The sequence below is a fragment of the Calonectris borealis genome, chromosome 1, assembly GCF_964195595.1.
Source record: "Calonectris borealis chromosome 1, bCalBor7.hap1.2, whole genome shotgun sequence".
In the NCBI taxonomy this organism is placed as follows: domain Eukaryota; kingdom Metazoa; phylum Chordata; class Aves; order Procellariiformes; family Procellariidae; genus Calonectris; species Calonectris borealis.
In genome coordinates, this window is record NC_134312.1 from 135,558,796 (window position 1) to 135,581,730 (window position 22,935).

Here is a 22,935-nt window from a genome sequence, read left to right on the forward strand (position 1 = left end):
GGTCACAGAAAGTTTAAGAGTGCTTTACAGGGGAGACTCACTTCTTTTTGCCTCAACCTTTCCACGCTGACGGGATGTTACGGGTTTTGCTGCTTATTCTCTCTGTAGTTGCCATTGCTCATGCTGAGCTCTGCAAGCCAGGTAAGTTTTGGAGCTGATTCCCATCCTTCCCCAGGTAAATGTAGCTATGAGTTTATGCCTACAAAGCTGTCAGTGTCTCAGATTTTTATTTTAACTGGTTGTCTCCAGTTTGAAGATTGAAATGCTGAGCATTCGCTTCTTTTATGAGTTTGCAAATTAAGTATGGAAGTTGATCTCACTTACTTTAAAGAGGTCATGGTAAACCTCACTGAGACTCTGTAGGGCTGCGGCATTTTTCATGCTAGTAACTTCTGTTCTCCTAACGAGGTGGTCTGTTAAGACACGTTTAGAAGCTGTGATTTGTGAAATAATTAGAAAAGTAAATGATTTAAAATCCTATTTTGGCTGACTATCAATATATGTTTGCTTTTTTCTCTTTGTGTCAGATGCACAGAATGCTTTCAAAGTACGGCTAAGTATCAAAACAGCTTTGGGAGATAATGCAGTAAGTAAAGTACCTTCACATATTCTTCCTCACTGAATATCTGCCAAAATAGAAGTAATATATACTGTAAAATTTCTGAAGGCAGCACAAGCGATTTGTTCTGAAGTGTTAATTGTAATAGCTTGCTCAAGTCATGATCCAGGCATCCCTTTCTTGACATATGACTAGCCCACTCCTTAAAATGGCATCCTTTTAGAGAAGTATAAAGCTTGCCTTTTCATAAAGGTAATTTTCTGGCAAAGATTTTTTTTTTCCTGGAAAAACAGTAGAGATGTTACACTTTATGCATAAGAGGTGCTGCATAAATCTAAGTCTGTATTTTGGGAAAAGCACTTCTGCTTCAGAGGGCTAATTGTAAAGTCAAGCATGTCTGGGAAGAGGAGTAGGAAAAGATTGTTAGATCTTTATGAAATGGGACTTTATGTCAGACTCTCAGTCAAGCATGATCTGTAGAGATCATTCAAGCATATCTCATCAATTCCCTACTAACGTGGGGCTTCGGATAGTGGCCTTTCTTCTCTGCCTGTGGTGCACAGGCTAGTCTCGTGAGGACTTAAATGCTTTGGCTTAATTCAAGTCCTTGGTCTTAATGTAGAAGTACTGGTGTGAGCAATAATGGTCTGTGATACACAAGAGATTAGTACATTAGATGACCGAATGGTCCTTCCTGATCTAAAGCGCTATGAAATACGGCAAAGCCTAGTACTTAGTTTGCAGTTTTGAATGCTTAGAACAAATCTGCAGCGTGTTACAGGGCTCAGCATAAAATTAGATATGAAATGTCTTGGACAGTCATCTCCACTGGAAGTTGGGTGTCTGATTATGTTACGAGCCCTGGGAAACAAAAAGCAGTAGGTTACATGGTATAAGAGATTGGAGATAAGAGACTCTCCCTATGACTGTAGAAGCCATTCTAAAATTACCCTGAAATATCAGGTAATTTAAACTAACATTAGGAGGGACCTAATTCTGCTGGTAACTTCATAAACCAGACAAATTGGGAAGAAATATTAAAGATACATGCTGAAGTATTTGTCTGTGGAAATTCATATTGAAGTCAATTCTCTTGGGTGAGATACTTTAATTAAAGAGTAGTGCGAGCCTGGTTTGTTTAAAAATTTATTAAAAATAGTGTAATGCTATGGCTGAAAATATGTCAAAATCATTATTGAAGCTCCTCTTGATGATAACTGCTAATATTTTGATTTAATCTTGGTTCGAAATAGCAGCAAAGAATGAAAATTGCAGTTCCCAGTAATGCTCTTTCTTAATGCTTTTTACTTCTCCAACTATAGTAAAATAAGGGGGTTTTGTTTGATGATTTGTGATTTTTTTTATTTTTCATCCAAAAAGGGTATGATACAAATAAGTAATCTTAAAGGCACTTTATATTACAAGAAAAAAGCAATAACTGAGGAGTCTGTTGTTTTTTTGTAGATAGATAGTAGTTTATTTCATATAACAAAGTGTGTGAAAGCCCTAAGAATGGGACAATCTTGAACAGCATTTTAGAACAACAACATGCTGAAAGTGGTATGATGCCATACAAAGTCACCCACAAATAATGAACAATTTATTAAGTGCATAGGTAGTAGTTCCTTTTCATAGCCATTGCAATCTTCTCTGCAAATGACTGAAATTGAAAACTGAAACTACTATCAAAGTGAAATTAATTTTGGTTGAAGAATTTGTGACACTTTTTACTTTTTTATTTTATTTATTTATTTTAGCAAATAAAAGCGAATACTGTCATTGTATCATAGGAGGACAGAATTAGCTTAGAATATCTTGGTATGATGCTTTGCTACTGAATTCCGTTTCATTCATTTCCAAGTCACTTCAAGCTAGATGATAACAGAAAACCCTGATACTATGGGCATTTTGCTCTAGGACTGGCAGGATAACTCCAATGAACGTGCAGGGGCATAGGAAATAGGTTAGTGTAGTTTTCCACATGATTTAGTGCATGCCATCCACTTTGTGTGAGGCTGATAAAGACAGGACACCATTTTTTAATTTGTTCACAAGGTAGGATGTACTTTGAGGCAGGGAGTGCCATTTAGTGTATTTATATAGTTCTTATCACAATGGAGCCGGAAAAAGCAGCTAAGATACAGTAAGTATTTAACTGTTATGATTTTATTTGCAAATAATGGGTGTACTTGACAGAGACATTGTTCGCTAACTGGTGGGAGGAAACATGGTGTCTGTAAACCTAAATGGAAGGAAAGTGATTTATGAGTCTCTCTGAAGACAGTGTTAACTTCATGAGTGGCTTCTGGAATAGCTGCTAGTCACTAGTTGCTTCCTACCCATGGAGTTAGCAGAGTGGTAGAGAGTTAATTCAAAAGGGCCAAAGACAACTAGGGAGTGAGCAGAAGTGATGTGCATTGAGAAGTCTATGTAACTGTGTCACGGCTCAGTTTAACCGTAAGAGTCAAAGAGCTGGCACCTCAGGGGCTGCAGCCAGGTGAAGTAGAAGGTGCACTTCCCTTCCGGCTCATGTATTTGGGCTGTTTCCAGGGTAGAGGATGAAGGGGACAAAGGCTGACACGCACCAAATGGGACCCAGAACTGTGTTCGTGTGTGTGGAGCCACACTGCAGTCTGAATGGCTGTCTAGTTAAAACACAGAACCATTCAGGAGGAAAGGGACCTTGGAAGGCCCCTAGTACCCTGCTGCTCAAAGCCAGGTCAATTCGGAAATCAGATCAGGTTGCTCAGGGCAATCTTGAAATATTATAATCTCGTTCTACTAGCTTAAATTTTGTCTTCCTTAGAGCACTACTATAGCATTTCACCCTCTCAACAGCCTACCCTCATCATCTTTTACGCATTATCTCATCAACCTCCTCTTTCACTAACAGGCACTTAAGACTGGCTTTCATAGTCAGCTGTGTCTAATTCTGCTCCTCCTTAACATATAAAGGATGGCAAGTGCAACTGAGCCAAGGTCTTTGTGTTTGCTTCTTTGTAGAGCAAAGATGATGGTAAACATTAATAGTTCTGATACCATCATGTAAGGTTTCATTGATAACAGTGTTATCTTATGTTTATAGTGTGTGGTTGCAAATTATATTTAATACATTTCCTTTATAGCAGCACAAAATGTACATCAGTAGCTGCACTTTATAGGAACATAAGAACAGAAACAACATCCTCAGCCATCAGCTGCAGTCCAGGCCTTTGCAGTTGGAGGATAAAGGTGAAACTGATAAAGCTCTATAGTAGAACGATTCGGGTCTCTTTGCACCTATCCTTCTGACTGGAGAAAGCTGATGATTAGAGACCGGCTTCTGGCAATTCATGCCCACTTGTCCTGAATTCATACAGTTTATTAGCTTAAAGGTATTCTTGCCATACTTCCTCATTATGTTGCCTCCCCCCTGCATATTCTTGCATGCAGTCATGTACAGAGATTCTTGTTCATATGGAGCCCACAGCCATCTCCATCTCCTCTACCTCCCGTCTGATCACTGTTTTCTTGGGGCTTCTTGCCCTTCTGCCCAGAGGGTTGTCTGCAGCATCTTCTCCTCACTCAAGCAGACCCCTAATTTCTGCTGAGCTTTCTCTCCTGGTCTCCTCCTCCATTTCTTGCAGCTTTCTGTTTATTCTATCTTTTTTAAAGTGCTTACTCTTTCAGCTGGGGTGGAGTTCCTCATGACAAATTATTTTCCCTGTTTTGAGATACCCTTTTTTTTACTCTGACTTAAAGAAGCTCTAGGTTACTGCATTGTTTATGTAAACAATACTTGATAGTGACGAATTGTGCATATATACGTGTACTGCACTAAACATAAACATACCAAGGACATATACTTGGTAGTGCTGCATTGCATTTGTGTCCATGGAAGCATGGAGTGTGCTTCATCATTATCCATTTTCAAGACAACTGATTAAATTATCTCTACAGCTGGTTTGATCTGCTGGGTAACAAATGATTTTTTCTGTCCTTTTGGACCTGTTCTCAAAAACTGCAGATGGCACGTAGGGATTCAGTCAATAGTACTACACACAGAAAAAGGAAGATCTTCCCTTTTAGTGCTGCAAATTGTGCTCCATGATTTAAATACAGATGTCTTTAAAATGACGACAAATAGTTTTATGGCTCTCATCTATATTAATTCCTCTACTACATTATCTCTTTTTCTTTTAGTACTAGTTGCTGTCATTACTGTCATGTTTTCATCAGCGCAGTGGGATCAAAATACAGGCTTTTATAATTTCTTCTTTTTTTTTTTTTCAGTTAAAGTTCCCAGACTGGCATGCATTATCACAGTATGCTTACACCTCCCTTTATTCACAAGGCAAGAGTAGTGAGTCAGAATCCAGATTCTCAGCACTGCATCTGGGTTTTAATGCTACTCCAGTTTTCTCTTGCTCAGCTTTGTTGTCCCTGTCCTACCACATGTCAGAGAGTCCTACCACATTTCACAACTTACCATTTGTCTAGGGATGATAAACATGATCAGTGTGACTTTCTGCCCTTTAAATGACTGCCTCCTTCCCTGCTTAAGTTCCCAGCCCACAGAATGTCAGAGCAAAATGAGGGCTAATGCCTGCAAGTTGGATTCCTTCTTTCTGCAGGGAGGTTGCAGCTCCATGCATCCAAAATCAGAATTTAAAAACCAGAATTAAGATTTGGCATTTTCATGCTGTTTACTCTACTGCTTTTTGATGTACATTGCTGGTTTTTGAATGTGTTATAAAGGCCCATGAAAAAGTAGGTCCAAGTTGTCGACGGGGTTAAGTATCCACACCGTTGAGTTTCTGGTTTGGATGATTACAGTGCAGATTTTTTTAATGCTGAAAGTTAAAGATTAGATTTGTGTTCTGACTGACTGAAGAAAGCTGCCTCTAACCGCCATTAATATCATTCCAAGAAACTTAATCTTTGTAATCTGCTGAAAGGGGAAATTCAATCAGTATGCCTCAGTCATGGCTCTTGTTATAAAAATGTAATAGGTGCAGTTCTTATAGGTCATTAGAATTGCATATGTGAATGAAAGCCCAGGGGAACCTAGTGAAGCTGTCTCAGAAAACTGAAATTATGGAGGCATGGTTTTTCATCAAGACAACAGAGAACAGTTTTTAGAGCCTGTATTTTACTTCTTATTGAAATAGTACGGATGCTATTTTCTTCCTTTTGTCTCATGTGCAATGTAGTAATTTGTACTATAGTTGAGTCTGTCTTCTTGTTGCACGGATGGCGTGCAGCAATAAGGGCATAATCTCATTTTATTTCCTGGTGTCCTGACATCCAACTCCCAGAGACTTCCTTCAGCATTAGCTTTTTTTTATTTTTCGGCAGAGCCAAATGGTCATTGAGAGTGAATTTAAACCTTTTACTTTCACAGTGTTTATCCAGCAAAAGAAGGTGGGTGCAGCTGTGTGGGGAGAATTCTAGTAATATGCCTAGTCTTTGGTACAAGAAACTTTACATCTCCAGTTTGGTCAGCTTTCAGAAACATTGAATTCATTCAGTTTTAGGAAACATTCTTTGCACTTTATATTGTGCTTTATAACAGCCGTTAGAAAAAGTCCTTTGTGCATGCTAAATAATGGGCAGGAATTTATTTTCATAGCACAACCAGAGAATTTATTCATTTTCTTGATCAATACAGCATTTCAAGTTCAGTGACTCTTTTCCCTCTCTGTACTGCCAGCACTGGTGCTGAAACTGATTATTTTCCATCTTTCTTTACAGTATGCCTGGGATGCTAATGAAGAGTACCTCTTCAAAGCAATGGTGGCTTTTGCAATGAGAAGATATTCCAGCAAGAGCACAACTCAGTAAGCATCTACTCTGATTTGCCTTATACGTATTAACAATGCTGCATGTAGTGGCCCATTCTCTGCTGTACTGAACTGTAGAAATCATTGTATGCAGCTTCTAAAAACAGACCGTTCCAGTATATTTCTTTGACACCCAGATACATGTTAAACATCACACTCTCTCTCTGTCTTAAGCAATGTTCAATCTTTGGACCAGTATCCCTGTTGATGTATCCTGGTTTCAGCTGGGAGAGAGTTAATTTTATTCCTAGTAGCTGGTATAGTGCTGTGTTTTGGATTTAGGATGAGAATAATGTTGATAATACACTGATGTTTTAGTTGTTGCTGAGCAGTGCTTACACTAAGTCAAGGACTTTTCAGCTTCTCATACTGCCCTGCCAGCGAGGAGGCTGGGGGTGCACAAGAAGCTGGGAGGGGGCACAGCCAGGACAGCTGACCCAAACTGGCCAAAGGGATATTCCATACCATATGACGTCATACTGAACAAAGAAACTGGGGGGAGTTGGCCAGGGGGGCATGGCCGCTGCTCGGGAACTGGCTGGGCAACGGACAGTGGGCAGTGAGCAATTGCGTTGTGCATCACTTATTTTATATTCTTTTATCATCATTATTATTTTCCCTTCCTTTTCTGTCCTATTAAATTGTCTTTATCTCAACCCACGAGTTTTTTGCAATTCTCTCCCCCATCCCACTGCGGGGGAGTGAGCGAACGGCTGTGTGGTGTTTACCTGCCTGCCGGGTTAAACCATGACGTGATGTGAAGTGACACAGCTGTGGATCTCAGTGGGATTGTGCCAATTCACTCTAGCAGAATCTGGCAGTGGGACATGATACCTTCTGGAGACCATACTAGGAGGAGGCGAAGGGACTCGTTGGCAAGGTCAAGAAATGCAGTACAGATCCTTGAATAAGCAACTTTGGTGCACGTTTCCTTAGAACACAGCTTCAGCAGTATGCTGAAGATGAGCTGACTCAGAGAACTGGAAAGTGGATAGCTATGCTAGTGCTGTGTTCTGCTGGGTGTAGCTCTCCCTGACACTGCAGCGGTTGAGTTACCTAGCATCAAGAAGTTTCAGACGTTGCAGTTCAGACATAAATCAGCCTTTAATTGGTTTTGGGATTACACCTACCCTGAGGTATTGAATATTCTTCTCAGGCTTCTGATCCTTGCTACTTATGAAATTAGAGACCAGATTAGACAGACCATTTAGCAAGCTGTATTTTCAGTATGTTCTTATTTTTCTTAAATGAGAAAGCTTGTAAGTGTATTTCTATAGGCCTATTATTTTTTCATTGTTTTTCAATCTTAAAGGAAAGATTTATGGTTCTGGTAGGCTAATGAGGATAAGGTTCTCAATTTACTTTAAAAAAAACTGCTTCAGGCTGTCTTTGCATCAGATGAAGCATATTCCACAGTTGCAAAGATATTAGTTAACCTTAGTCACAGGATGATTATGGCTGCCGCGCTTTCTCTTAAATAGAACGTGATTTCACCCTCCATATAACAGAAGTGTTTGGTTCCTTGCTCTTTCATTTTTATTCCTCAAAAGTTGTCTCCTTTGAGCAAGAGAGCCATTACACCAAGCTTAACAAAACCAGCCAAGTATGCAGCCAATTAAAATGACACTTAAAAAAATGAGTTCAAGATACAAGCTAATTAAAGGTGATTATGCAGGGCTTTTTCTCAGGTTTTCAAATTAGCAGAGTTTTCATCCAATATCTGATCCATAAAGATTTGCTGTTGTATATTTATTTTAGTCCCAGGTCCTTTTTTTAAATTATTCTCTTCCTTCAAAGTCATGGTGCTTTCACACAGCAAAAAACCTGTGTCAGAAGCCAGTGATCTTTTTCCTCTTCAAGCACCATGGCTCTCTGCAGACTCAACTAATATTAGAAAGCTTGGTGCAGGAATGGGAAAAAATCAAGCCAGTATGAAAGGAGTTAAAGTTTTAATGGAAGTTATCTCTATCCACTCTGGGAAGTCACAGAATTTATGCTCACTTAATTCAGTTTGCTACCAAGACAGTTTTTCCTATGGACAAATATGATAATGTCAGTGTTACTCCAGTTTGCGGATGGGGTTGCATACATCAGTAATTTCCTGCTACTATGTTTGTCAGAGGAGAAGTCAGTATAATATTTGGAAACAGCTAGGTGTGGGCACCTTTACCTCTTTTTAAGGTGGTATAGGACTTCCTCATGGGGTATAACTTGTTGGGGTGTACCTTTGAGGTATAACTGATAACTCTTCCAGGTCTTCTAAATACCTTTGGGGTCATGCGTAGACAGCAAGTCAACCGAAAGACAGCTGTACAGCTCTGAGATCTGGTACTACTTGCTAGGCAACAGGCTGAGGAGTTTCTTTTCTGTAGATCTCTCCCAAATCCCAAGGGACCTCAGAGTCCCCATTCAGTGACAGAGAGCTAGATGAACCTCCCAAAACACCCCAAATAACCTGCCTGTTACATGGGAGCAGGAAAGCTATGAAAGCCTCCATCCTGTTAGAAGTCCTGGAAATAATGCACTCTTTCCCCACCCTTGTGGCTGGCAAATGGAAGGAACTGGGTATAGAGGAAGGAGTGCAGTCCATCTCCATCCCCTCTGCAGTGGGTATGGAGGTGTGGGAGCACTCAGCATCCCGGAGGGTACGGCAGCATGCTGTGCACTCTCGCATAGCTGGTAACGATAGTGGCAGGGGCTTGCAGGGGCAAGCAGGAGCTTGTGGCAAATAAATTGCATTACACGACAGGAGCTTTTACAGATAAATGCCAACAGTTTTTCTTGGAGCGCTGAAAAAGATCAATGACCAATTATTCTGTCATAAAAGAACAAACAAATTGCTTGTGAATGCATTCTGGTAGCATCTAAATTTACCCAAATTTTGCATCTGGTTAATTAGAGTTTTTTGTCAAAATAAAGACTTACGAAAAATTCACCAGTATTTTAATTCACCAAATACTGGTTCTGCCAGGGTATAAATTCTGCACAGGGCTATGAGCAGGATGTGACAGACCTCCCCTTTAACATCCCATTAATTTTAAACACATCCACAGCCCTGCAGTAACTCACAGCCACAGCTAACTCCCACATGAGACCAAATGCCATTAACCTCAGCAAGCTGGATTAGGCCCCAAAATAATTTGTCTGGTGAATCACTATAACCATTGTTGCAATCTGTCCCATCATTTTTGAGATTCAAAGTCACCTTTTGTTAAGCATCTGAAGCTGGATAAAAGCCAGCCTGTAATGACAAGCATTTGAATGTGCTGCTGGAAACAGCAGTTGATGCTGTTGTTGCCCTTGTGTAACCACTGAGTGACCCAACGCAGAATGGACATTACATCTCGAGTTCTCTAAAGTTAATTTCTAAACTAAAATTTAATAAATCATGGAGCTGTGTTTAATGTTTGAAAGGCTTGTCAAATTTTCAAGTTTGTGTGAAACAGAAGAAAGGCACAGTCCATCAAATTACTCAGTAATCAAATTACTCAGTAATTATTAATACAGATAAAATAAATACTTATTTTTCAGTGGAGAAATAAACCCCCTTTATTTCCTGCTCTATATATGGCCTTTCAGTTCATTCTCAATACATATATTCATGAACTACGTAAGCCAACCTTTGATCTCTCAGTGTTAAAAAATTGTTGTTTGTAGCCTGTGTTAGTAACCCTGGTTTCTCTAATCTGTGACTCATTTGAAATAATATGCATCTCTTTTGGGCCCGAGAGTAGTTAATCTTTAGAGCAGAAAGAATGTCATCACATTTACTTTCATTCAAGTAACAGAATTTACTTTTGGTACATCTTCCTCCCATTTGTAGATAAAAAAAGCTGCAGTTTTCCTCATAAAGTGACCAAAAAAAATTTCATCAACATTATCCATCTTCCTAAGACAGGCTAGTTTGATACTAAAAATATTGTGACCATTTAGAAGAACAAAATAAGCTTCTAGAGTTAAAGCTGTTACGTCAAGGTGATCCCCATGGCTGCTGTCCACAAAAAGGAAGAAAATAATGTTCCTTTGCAGGAGCAGCTGCATAGCACTGGGTTGGAAGAGGCCTGATGCTTTCGGGAGAGCTGGAGGTAGGCACTTGGGACCTGGGGACTGTGGTTCTCTCCTGAGCTAATGGCCACTGTAGGCACCCAGATCCCTTTGAGTCTCTGGCTGCTCTTTTGTACCACTAAACCATCCTTTAAATCTCCATAAGGAACAATGATGGTGTTTCAGGCTAAGGAACCATCAGGGTTTCCTGCACTCTACTCACTGGTGTTGACTTGCGTATATTAAAGGAAATGCAATTTTTGACTTTTGCCGTGGTGCCATAAGGCAGAACCAGGGTCTTGTCATTTTGATGATAACAGTCTCCTATAATCGCTATGTCAAAAGTCTATCACCTACAAAGGAAGTAAAAAGATGTCCACATATATGTTTACAAATACACTTAATTAGCATTGTGTATGGAGAATTCAGGTTTCTCAAATCTAAACAGTGTAAAGGCATAGTTTTGTAATGCTTCTGCATGCTGTGAAGCAAACTTGTTTGGAAATAGCACAGGGAAAAAAAAGGTGTACCTGCTGCAAAGGAATTGCCACATTGGTGCTTGTTGAACCAGTCTGTTTTGGTATTTACTCAATCCCCTTTGGACTTCTCGTGAGCAGTATTATTCTCTTTGGAGCCTGGAAGGATTTATAGCATTCAGATTCCACTGGTGGTGGCAGTGAAGCCAGGTTTTGGATGCTTATAATCGAGCAAGGATTTTAGACACAATAGGGAGCAGAAAGGAGGCAAATTTACGTATCCTAGTGTAAGCCTTGCTGCCCAATTCATTCAGTGCTGTTCGTTCTAGAGAGAGATGCTGCCCCTGATGATGACTGACCACCCTATCTCATGCAGCCCTGAAAGCCTTGGCACTGTAGGGAAGACCCCGGGTTGAAGAGTCTCTTCGAGTCTCTGAAAGAGAATGAGAAAGTCAGGGTGTTCTGCCAGTCTTTATCGACGAAATTTGTCTTTCTCTTTGGGGATCAGACTTTCTTCACTCACCCCATTTCAAGAACATCTGTAGAGCAACACAAACCCAGATTTTCTACCTGGACCAGTTTTTGATTGCGCCACAGATATTCCAGCTTTAAGAACTGCAGTAACATGAAGCTGTAGGTCCTACTGTTATAAATTCTCCTGATGGAAAACTTCCTCTGCAGATACAATTTTCGATATTCTGTGAAGTCAGCAAGAGTTTGTCAGCCACCAGCCAAAAGTAGACTCTTTTTTCCCCACCTCCTGTAAATTTTGTGCTTTGCTTTTGTTTTGGGAGGAATAAATCTGCTTTCATCTTCTGACTGTTGCCAGCACACTGATGTGAACACCTTTTCAAATTCCAGAGGATGGCTTTCCTCTTTTATCCATAAAAATTCTCTGTATTTGCAAAATTGACATTGTTCCAGAGAGGTAAAAGTGGGTATTTAATCTCTGCAAAATCATTGCTTTCCATTTTATTGCGCGTCTCTATGGAATATATACCTTGTCTGTAAAACAAAAGGTTGTTATGAACTACTGTGATCAAGCCAATGCCTGTCCTGCCTTAAAAGCGAACTCGTTCTTTTCTGGATGGAGACTACACATTCATCGGTAATTTTGGTTCCCTTATATTCCTTCGTACCTCATGCTTCCTGCTCCTCAGGCCACTGCAAAGGTAATTTAATTACGTTGGTAATTAGCCAGCAGATGGCACTACAAAACTGAGCTCTGTGGCAGGTGAGATTGCTTGCAGCTGCGGATTTGTCACCCTGAGAAAGAGCACGGGCTGGAAAGGAGATGTTAAAACTTGCATTTTGATGATGGACAGGCAAACCTTAAAACCAATTATAGTAGTTAGTAATGGGCATTACAAACATCACTGCAGTTAATTAAAAGAGGGGCTGCATTCTTCTTTGCTGGCTCACTGCAGGGCTTCTTTCTCCAGAACAGCAGATAGTATCTGAAGACTGATCATCCCAAGAGGGGTCTGTCAAGACAGGGTGGCTGTGTTGTGCTTGTGGCCAAGTAGACCTCGTGCAAAGGTGAACCAAGTCCAGGCAGCTCTCTGGAAATAAAAATGACCCTAATTCTTGGTCCTGGACTTTCAGAATATCTGCTCGCTGCTTGGACATAGCCAGTAAACCTGAATCCTGAGCTGAATTCTTTGGGTTTTTTATTAATGATACAGAAACTAAATAATTTTTCCTTTTTTATCTCTCTAGCTATCTGTCATTGAATTCATAAAGGCTTTGGCCTGTCCTTTTATGATACATACTGTGTTCCTTGCCATGCTGTAATAAATGCCACCTTATACAATTCCTGTATATTACACGAGTTTGGCTGGTTTGTTTCTTAGTTGTGTGAATAGACTAGGAACAGATAGAAGAACATAGGGGCACCATCTATCCTCAGTCACTACTATGATACTAATGTATTAACCTTCACTTCTTTAGTTTAAATACTCATGATGATGTCATTCCATGAGGTTTTTCTAATGATAGTTCCACCATTTACTGGTGGTAGTAGTAGAAAACAAATTTGTAAGAATCTGAAAAAAGGCATTTAAAAGACATTTTGCACACTTTTTACATAGTATGCCATGAGAAGCTGCGTGCCTGTGCCCTTCCATTATTAACTTCACATAAAGCTGAGCAATCTCCATTTAAAACAGATAAGAAAAGTATTTGTTATAGCATAAGCTAAAAGGCATAGGCCAGTGCCAGTAAAATGTCAAAATTTAGCCTGTTGCATCCACTGTCAAAAAGAATAACATCAATTTCATTAGTCTTTCCTCCAACAAATGTATTCTGTAGAAGGACTGCACTCACTTGAAAATCATGGGGGGAATCCCCCATGCCTGGCTCCTGTAGTATTAGCTGTCAAAAACTAAATTTTTAGTTCTTCAATGCATTTGCTCCGTTATATGGCCTTTGTCACAGTCCTGATGATTAAGATGAAAATATCTATTTTTCCATTTGATTATGCCAAATGTATGTCCAAGACCAGGTAATTACCAAGTTTGTAATAGAGTCAGAAATTTGTTTGAAGACTCACGTTTGGTCTCAATAAGCTTAAATTTTTAAAAATCGCATAGGGAAATGGGAAATGCTGAGTAAGATTTCTTCCGTGGGCATTTATTGTTACCTTTTTGAAATGTAAGAATTTTTTCCCCCTCTAGATGCAAGCAATATTTTAAGAAAATCGGAACTATTTCAATAATTCCTTCCACGTTTCTTTAATGATTATTTTTGTTTTAACCATCCACAGAATTTCCAATGTGCTGCTCTGCAACGTGACGGATCGGGTGTCATTTTGGTTTGTGGTCACAGATTCTTCAAAAAACATGACAACTGTTCCTGGAAGTGAGGTAGAGGCAGCCATCAGGTACAGTCACTGCTTCTGTAGCCTTTTCTTCCTTGCTGACTGGGGAAGCTTTCTCTCTCCGAGCCGTGTATGAATGAGCACTCTGCCTCTTTAAGGATAAACTAATCCAAGTAATTAAAACACCAAGGGGTCAGTACTCTTTCATGCATGTGAGATTAGAAGGATTTTTAACAGTCCCACAGAATGCAAAGCATATGAGCCTTGGGATTATAACTTTGGAAGGAGTCTCTCTCAATGCTGGAGCCTCAGATGAAATCTAGTCCCTTTCCAGAGCCCTACCTGTAATTTGCTGTCCAGTGCGTGGCACATACGCTGCTCTCATCTTGCTGCTACATTTCCCAGTGAGAGAGCTGCCTTCCTCAGATGATGGAATTGCACACTTTCTGGGTGGGATTTATATCATTTAACTTTCGCTGCATGCCGCATGTACATCTATACCTGGACTAATGACCACAGGCTCCCTTTCAGTGCTTCTCAAGTACAGTTCATCTGACCTACTTTAGAAGTCAGCTTTCACATGAGAAGAGCTCTTGCGAACTCTTCATGAGCAGAGCTGGCTGCGTCCCAGCTTGGCTTAAACAATTTTATACTCACATTCCTTTCATACCAGCTCTCTACAGAATGCCAGTCACTATCGTAGCTGAGCATTGCTTTTACAAAGTACCATGCGGTACAAATCAGTTTGCTTTCTACTAAATACCGCATTCTGTAGTCAATAAAAGCAAGAGTGTGGAGCTGAAGAAGGAAAAAGAAAAAATAGGTAATCTGACTTCAGTGGTCCACGAAACCTACATAAGGGGTTTATAGGACTGACTCCCATAAGCAGCATAACTCACATACATTTCTCAAGCACGGAGTGGAAAACAGACCTCTTTGTTTTTAGACACTCTGTACTTTGTCTTGAAAATTCATGTTATATCTATGGAGGTGTAATGCCTAATTCCTGATGAATGAGTATGCATTCTTTTGGAAAGATTAACTTTTAAGCTTATGAGCAGATTAAACTATTTCCTACAGAGACACCAAACAATAGCTTCATAGCATTAGTGGAGGAAGCAGATTATTTATTCACTGAAGCTCTCTGTAAGAGTGCTGGAATGCAGGGTTTTTGCATTTCTGTTATTCTTTGATATGTTCAGTAGCATAAGCTGATTTATTTAAGTCTTTTATTTGCCCTGTTTGCCACAGAAGTTGGATGCTATTATAGTATGTTTTGGGTTTTAACTGTGGTCTGTCACCCGATAAAGAAGAATATGCTATTTATGAAAAGTTTTAATTCCTACCTAACTTAGAAACAAGAAATAAATTGGTCTATAAAACTACAATACTTTTTATTCAATTGCTTCTGATTGCAGGCTTCCATACTAAATCATTATTCTAATTCTTCATACTACAGTAGCACATAAGAACGCTACCAGTGGACCAGGATTTTATTGTATGAGGTTCTCCACAAACTAAGAATAAAGAGGAAGGCAAACCTTGTCAGAGCTCTGTATGAGTCCCAAGATCTTGCATGAGTATACATAAGATATATTTATGCATATACAAATACAAAATGCACGTCTAGTTACCTGCATGTGTTCCAGCCGTTAGATGAGGGTGAACAATGCTTATTTCAGCTGTTCACAATGATCGTTTTATGTCAATAAGGATGAAAATCTTTTCTAAATCAAAGACAGCTTACTGTATTATGAGTCTTATAATATGCTATGGCTTTCAGTCCTCTCCAGGAATGCTAGCTTCCCATTAAGGCTAAGAACTTCCTGTTTAAGGGACAGTCAAACATTATGATTTCTGAGAAGAGAAATTCACAAAATCTTACCTATATTTCCCATGTATCTGTTCTTAGGAAATACTTACTCTATGGTAAATAAATTGAATTGTATACATGAAAGAGCTGCTGTAAATCATACAACTGCAGTCAAAAAGAATCTCTCAAGACCAATATATTAATACATTTTCTCAAAAATTTCTAACATTTTGAAAAAGCTAATGAAAGATGCTGCTAAAGCCTTTTAAGGCTGCTTAGATTCAGATCCAGAAATACCTACGAACGCTTAGAAGTAATGATTGTGGGTGAAGATATCCATTAAAGGGTAGCAGTTGTATTACTCATATGAAAAAGCATATTTCTCAGACTTAGTTTCTCATAATGGAAAAAATGTGCAAAGTACAAATCCCTTTAGCTGCATCCTGTAGGGAAGAAGGGCATGTTGGTAATAGGGATTCTTCTGGACCAAATCGTATTCTGTGCTTCATGGACCTAAGAAAATCTACAGCAACAAGAGCAGATGCACCTGCCCATAACATGCAGGATGGTTCAGTTTGAGGAACCAAGGGGCACTGATAAGTAAATCCTCTGAGCGTTGCAGGGTAGATGTGCCACTCCCATACTAATCTTGAATGCTGCATGAGCAAGACAACAGAGCCACCCTTAGAGATTACAACCTGGTATGCCTTCAGCACGTGGTCCAAAACAGAAACAAGTAATAATACTGTACTTCAGGTCTCATCTGTATTTCCCAGTTTTTCAGATAAATACATACGAAAGTCTGGTGTTCAAAACCTTGTAAGTGTGTGGGTGTCTATGGATTACTGATAGGGTCTATGTTAAAGTGAAGGTCTGTGTAATCCTACCAACGTCATGCTGGATCAAATTCAGCCCTGCCAGACTTGCAGCACATACATGAAAATTCCTCTTTTTCTTCTATTCTTTTAAGTTATAAAATACCTTTATAAAGAGTTGTGACGTTCTTTGTGTTTTTATGAAGGATGAACCGGAACAGAATCAACAGTGCCTTCCTACTGAGTGACAAAACACTGCAGTTCCTGAAGATAACCTCAACCTTATTACCTCCTGTTGAACCCTCCACTCCTGTCTGGCTTATCGTATTTGGCGTTGTCCTTTGCCTCATTGTGGCTGGAATAGTTTTCCTCGTTGTTGCAGGGATTCAGCAACGCAAGAAGTAAGCTTAGCTTTTCTTCTGTTTTAACTGAATACTGGCAATTTAAGTCAGCTGGGCTGGTTTTGCTTTTCAGATCAGCCTCAGAGAAATTACAGCTGTGCCTCAGAGAAATTACAGCTGTGCCCCCCCTCCCACATAACCCATGTGTCCTTTTCCGAGGAAAGGGGTTAGAATTTTTAACTGTGAAGTATAGATGCCTTAGTAATGCTGGGGTGTAATGAGGAAATAGGGAGTATAAGAATATGATCCTGGAGGCCACCTAAGTAGAGATGATAGCTTTACAAAGACATTTGCTGTCATTCTTCTCAAGGTTTAGTGTGCCATAGGTGAGCCTCCTCTCACAGAATAGCCAAATAGCTACCAAGAGGGAGAAGGCTGGCAGTGACTGTGCCCCTTCCAGGACAGTGGTATCAAAAGCTGGGCAGGGCTAAAAAAAACTTGCTGCTGCAGTTTGAGAAGCCTCAGTGGAGGACGCAATAATGATTAATGTATGGCTGAAGAGGGCCTGCTCAATGGAACGGTGCATGGTCTCACCCAACATTCATGACCTGATGAGTCCAAAGTACCCAGTCCTTCACAGGTTCATGACCAGATCTCCCCATGAGCCTAGGTGTTTGCTGTTTGGTAGTAGGGTAGGAGAGAAAGACCTGCTTTTCCTCTCAGTTTCTGCCCTGTGGTGGCACTGGTGAAAAAGAGAAGGCTATTCATGCTTCCCTAGTGTGAGCATGTTGGAGCAGGCCAGACAGTAGGTGGAGTTTTGGTCCTGCCATCTCTGTTGGCTCAGAGTTGGGCATAAGGAATAGAAATTTCTCAGCTGAGCTGAGGTTCTGCCATAGAAGTTCAGCTTCTGCCATGATTTAGGCTGCCACGGACGTTAACACAAAATTATGTCTTCAGCAACAGAGTCATACAGGAACAGCAGAAGAACTGAAAAAGGGTAAATTTCTGTTGACAGCTAGATGATGTTAAAATTATTGAATGTATGGTGGACTACATCCCCAAATATATCAGAATAAGGGATTCTTACATGAAAAGTGGTGTGTTGCAGAGCCTTTTCCTTTCTGCCTCATTATCACCTTGAAGAAGAGTTGCATGAATTTGCGAAACCCCTTTCTGTTTTCAAAAAACAAAATTCAACAAACAATAGGTGAGAGATGCTGTTGGGGAAAGAATCTGGGCAGGTACTGGAGATCTGTGGATAATTTAAGCCCTGTCACAACCTTCCATGTGATATGGGCTGAGTTATTTTATCCCCTGAACTTAGGCAACCTCTTCTGTAAAACTGGAGAATAATGTTGCTTCCTGAAGCCCATACCTGCCCTCTATGTAGCAGCATGGCTCTGTGTGTCTGTATAGTGCCTAACTCAAAGGGGTTTTGAACATTTCAAATGAGTGTAATATAAATAAATTATGCTAAATAGCTATGATTTTTCTAGCTAAAATAATAATTTGTAATCACTTTATAACACACTGAAAGACAGCATTTTCCCCCCTCTGTTTTTAAAATAACTCAGCTGAGCTTGAGCAATTCCCCTCAATCTGGTGTAAATTACATGCTCTTATCGTCATACCACCAGTAATATGGCTTGTTGCTGCCTGCCTGCAGTCACTTGGCATCCTTTCTGTCTCATGCTCTTGTTGTCCTTTTAGTTGCTATGCTCCTTTTCACTTCTCTCTCTGTTTCCCTACTCTGCCTTTACATACAACTTTTCCTTAGAACAGATTCATCCATGATTGAACTCTAACCCTCCTTTCACATCAATGGCATTTGCAGGCAGGGGCAGGGGAGTGAGAGAGAGGGTAAACCAATTATATATTTCTTCCATCTACTGTTGCAAAGAGTGGAGAGGTAAAAGGGATGGTCTGGGCTATTTGGCTTCTCAAAAGAAGAGACATCAGAGAAGAGAATTTTGAAAGTGCTCATCTCTTTTTCAGGCACCAAAGTATGTGACCGGGTTGTCAAAGACTTCAGCATGTCCACTAATGACTTTTCTTGGAAACCTGTCCAGAGCTGACATAATGGCAGCTCTGTTGCCTAGTAAGCTGTGTGGGAAATCTGGTCCTAACGAAGGTGCTGACTTCTCATAAACCTGGCATTTTGTCTTTATTGGCCTTTAAAGTACCAGTTAAATACCTCGGTTCAGTTAAGTCCAAAAGCACGTGCTTCAGGCTGTTGATACTCAGGGTGGCAGGGAAGCACATGATTGGCCTATAATGGAGTTTCAGTAATGAGTTAGACTCATGCGTCATGTCTTGAACTGGAAGATTTTCTTAATTAGGTCTTCACTGTGCATCACTGCCAACATGTAAAATTCCAAGCTGCAGCTGCCTGCCGCTTGAAAAGCTCCATGTGATTGTAGCCCTTAACTCTACAGTAAGCTGGATCAGACACACTGTTTCCCAGTCTTATGTTTGTTCTCCTCTGTCATCACAGCAATAGGACACCTCCATCTCCGATATGGCACATACCCAGGGGAGGACCATCCTCTACTGCCTATGCTGGGCTTGACTGAAGTCCACCCTTACCCCCAAAATCCCATCTGCAGCAGAGGCCATAAACATTTGCCTTGAGAAGAGTGAAAACAGAGTAAGGGCACACAATGCTTCCCTCTATTACTCTCCCAGCATCTAATTTGCAGCCGTGGGCCTTCACGAGCTGGATTTGGTCTTCATGTATTGGGTAACCCACGATGTTTTTTCTTCCCTTAACTTGTTGAGTCTCCCCTTGGACTCATAGAAGTTTTTAGCTTCTCTGAATTCCTATGGCAACGAATTCCACACGTCCTCTTGTTTCTTTTAAATCTGCTCCTTAGTATCTTCTTTTATGTTCTGCCCCCACAGTTTTTGTATTAAAGAACACTCCTTTTATCACTGTAAGAGCAGATACAGTGGCCAGAGGTCAGAGGTTTGCCCCCCCTCTACTACTCCCACATTTATTTTTAGCAAGTCAGTAATGCCAAGAATCTCCCGAAGGCCAGTAAAATTTTATTATTGTTAATATCGCTGATATTAGCAGTTACACTGAGTCAGGTTGTTATGATTGTCCTGAGTCAGATTGTTACAGTACATGTGGTGGGACAGGAAGAAGCAGTGGAGCTGACCTTTGAGTTTCTTATCCTCTGAAACCGCTGATGCTGCAGGCTGTAAAGTACAGCAGGTTTTTCAACTATGAACTAGTAGATCTCAAGGTCAGAATAAATCTGGAATTAAAGGAACATCGTGACATGTTGACTGATATTTCTGTATTACATCTTCTTGTGGTTGTATTTTTAGGTAATTTTATTCAGCAACTATTTTTACATGCTGTTGGTGAGAACTGGAGCCTGGAAAAGTGAAAGCCGTGCAATTGTGTGATCTAGAAAACAAAAGTATAAAATACTGGGTAGGAAGGTGGCTGTTAATGAAGTTTGAACTAAAAATGCAGATTTGCAGCATTGAGAGTACCTAATTTCTGAAGATCGTCAAGGAGTGTGAGGGCACTCTAGTCTCCATCATTGGAGGCCGAAGTCTAAAGCTGATCTGTTTCTAAAAAGTATGTTTTAATTTGTCCACATCATGGGGTGAAATCTGTGACATACATAACAGGGTTAGACTAGATGTTTAGTGCAGTCCTTCCTGACGTAAAGCAAAAACAGTTTTAGAGATTTTTTCCATTTTTGTTTTGCACCAACCTCTCCTTCTATACCCTCCAGTCATTTAACAGAACAAGGAGCTGAAGTAATGTTTATAACATATTTACAACATGTTTGCTCTATGTTTTCTGATTCTCAATCCTGACCTCAAACCACTAAACCAGGCCTTCCAATATGTGGGCCTCCCATCTTCCATGGTATATTTACAATAGCAAAGAGGTGCACCAGATTATGCCTTTCAGACATAACCTGTGATAAACTTCTGACTAAATGCGCAGTTTTCTGTCTGTGGAATTGTGGTGGAGTGCTGCAGGTCAACAGAATAAGATTATTTTCTCTTCCTTGTTTTTAGAAAGAATAAAGAGTCAACAGAGAGAGAAAATTTAGAAGAGAAAGGCGAAGTGACAGTAACAGTAGAAAATGGGATTCCTTGCGAAACACTGGATTTAAAAGCAGGCCACATTAATGGAGTCTTTGCAGCAGATGATGAACGGTTCACGTCCTTATGAAATGCTGCCATTGCTATCTGGCGGTTTTTGGAAAGACTCCTGTGCCTACCTTATCTCGTCACCTACTCCTGAATGTCAAACATGAAGACAAGAAAGATGTCTTTTCACTTAATTTCCCTCAAGAGAACCTTTTGCTGATAACACATACACTCGAGCCTCCATTACAAAGGTTTTGTTCATGAGCAAAGCAAATGAGAAGACCTCAAATGATACCCATTAAAGGTTTCCAGAAGATGTGTGGCAGAACAGGGTTAAAACCTGCCTTGTGTCAGGCGTTTAATTTTCAATGATTATTTAAATATGTCTATTGCTTGTTTTTCCCTGATATAAATGTGAAACTGCATTATTCCTGAATGTCACTGGGGAGATCATCTATCATTGTCAATTCTTGCTGGGCTTTCTTTCAAGCCATGTGCAAAAGTTTCTCTGTAAAATGACTTCCGTTTGCTGATGTGCTGTATGCCTTTGGATGGAATAGTGATCAGTGCATGAAAGTTTTAATTTATCGAGGGAAAAAAAGCTTTTTTTATGGAAGCTTTTACAGCCTCCATAAGAGCAGGTTAAAAGCAGCTGGGTCATCTGTAACTTTAGGACTACCAAGGATCTGGTACTAAAAATGTTTCCCACTTAACAGTTAAAGTCACAGATTACATGACCTGGAAATTAAAAGTTGCGAAAGTTTGGAATTTGTTGAAATTAAAAATTGCAACAAAGGTCAGATTTTCCAAAGGTACAGTCTTTGGTTAGTGGCCCAGCTCTCATTAAATCTATGAGGGCATTTTGCAGCGCTTTGAAAAAATCTTCCTTACATTTTTTAATAATAAAACTAGAGCAGATTTCCAAGATATAGCGAACCTGGGGTCAGCTGAACTCTTCATGTGACAGCTGGATAGCTTTTGAAAAGATTCAGTGCTTGAAACACCAGCTGCTGGGCTTGATGCTCCCGACCTGAATGAGAACGTGGAGGTGGTGGTAAGTCGGCAGAGGCCATTCAGACCTGTGTTTCCTATTTGTGTGGCTGGGAGTTGAGGGCATCAAATCGTGCCAGACCCTGAACTGCATTGTTGGATTACTTTGAAGTCAGCCATACATACAGACTGTGCTATCTGTGCCCTAATCCCGTTCCCATTTAAATCAGTGATAAAAGTCGTACTGATTTCAGAAGAACTGGGCCCCAGTAAAGGGGAGTTGTACATGTGGTTAACTGCACGTAGAGAATGGAAGTGTGTTGAAGCAAAATATGGTATCAGCAGTCACCAAACAGCTGCCCACGTCACTGGAGGCAGGATTTGACGATTAGCCATCCTGTTTCCTGTATCATGTTTGGAGGCAATATTAGAAAACCCATTTACTTACTAGGGTTATTTCATCAGACTCCTCACCAACAGGAGCAGGGTGAAACAGGGTAAAAGCTGCTTGTAAAGGACCCTCCAGTGTCCTGAATGGTACAAAGGTTTCTTGTCTCCCAGGGTACAAATCCTTCAGCATTTTGGCTGTATCGAGCACTTTTGGCTGTCCATTTGACTCAGAGCTGGCTCTTGGGTACGGGGGGAGCAGAAGGGGAGGAATAGGGAGGAGAAGGGGAAGCAGCGGGGCGAAGGGAGAAAGCTGAGCGGGGCTAGGGGAGGCAGGGAGAGGAGGGCTAAATGCAAAATAAAACTATGGATCCCGCTGATCATTTGCCTCACGTGGTCTCATCTGTCACAGTTGTCTTTGATGTCCTGCTGGACGGTCCCTCTGGACAAGGACTGCGTCTTCGCTGGCCCAGAGGGTGTGCTGCTCCATTCGGGAAAAGGATTAATAAAGTCAGCTATTAGTGATAATATCTCAGTGCTTCAAAATTACCATCCACAACATGGAGATATATTTCTCACAGGAATGTCAAAGATTAAGCTTACCAGTGTTTAAGATCATTTGGAGGGAAGATATAGAGTACAGTGTTATTATTGCTTCCTCAGTCATTGCTCCAAGGTCTTTCACTCAGGAAGAGTTTTATTGCCGTAATTCAGATCCCATCATTTCTAAACCTCTACACTTTTCGCATTG

General features: G+C 40.4%; 1 protein-coding gene across 1 annotated transcript; it reads left to right on the forward strand.

Annotated features, from left to right (window-relative positions):
* On the forward strand, positions 1 to 21,604 carry CLTRN (collectrin, amino acid transport regulator). Its single transcript, XM_075134861.1, has 6 exons — positions 1 to 141; positions 528 to 586; positions 6,293 to 6,378; positions 13,666 to 13,782; positions 16,554 to 16,748; positions 20,733 to 21,604. Exons 1-6 carry the CDS (start codon positions 75 to 77, stop codon positions 20,887 to 20,889), a joined length of 681 nt encoding a protein of 226 aa, XP_074990962.1. The 5' UTR covers positions 1 to 74; the 3' UTR covers positions 20,890 to 21,604.
* The last annotated feature ends 1,331 nt before the right edge of the window (positions 21,605 to 22,935 follow it).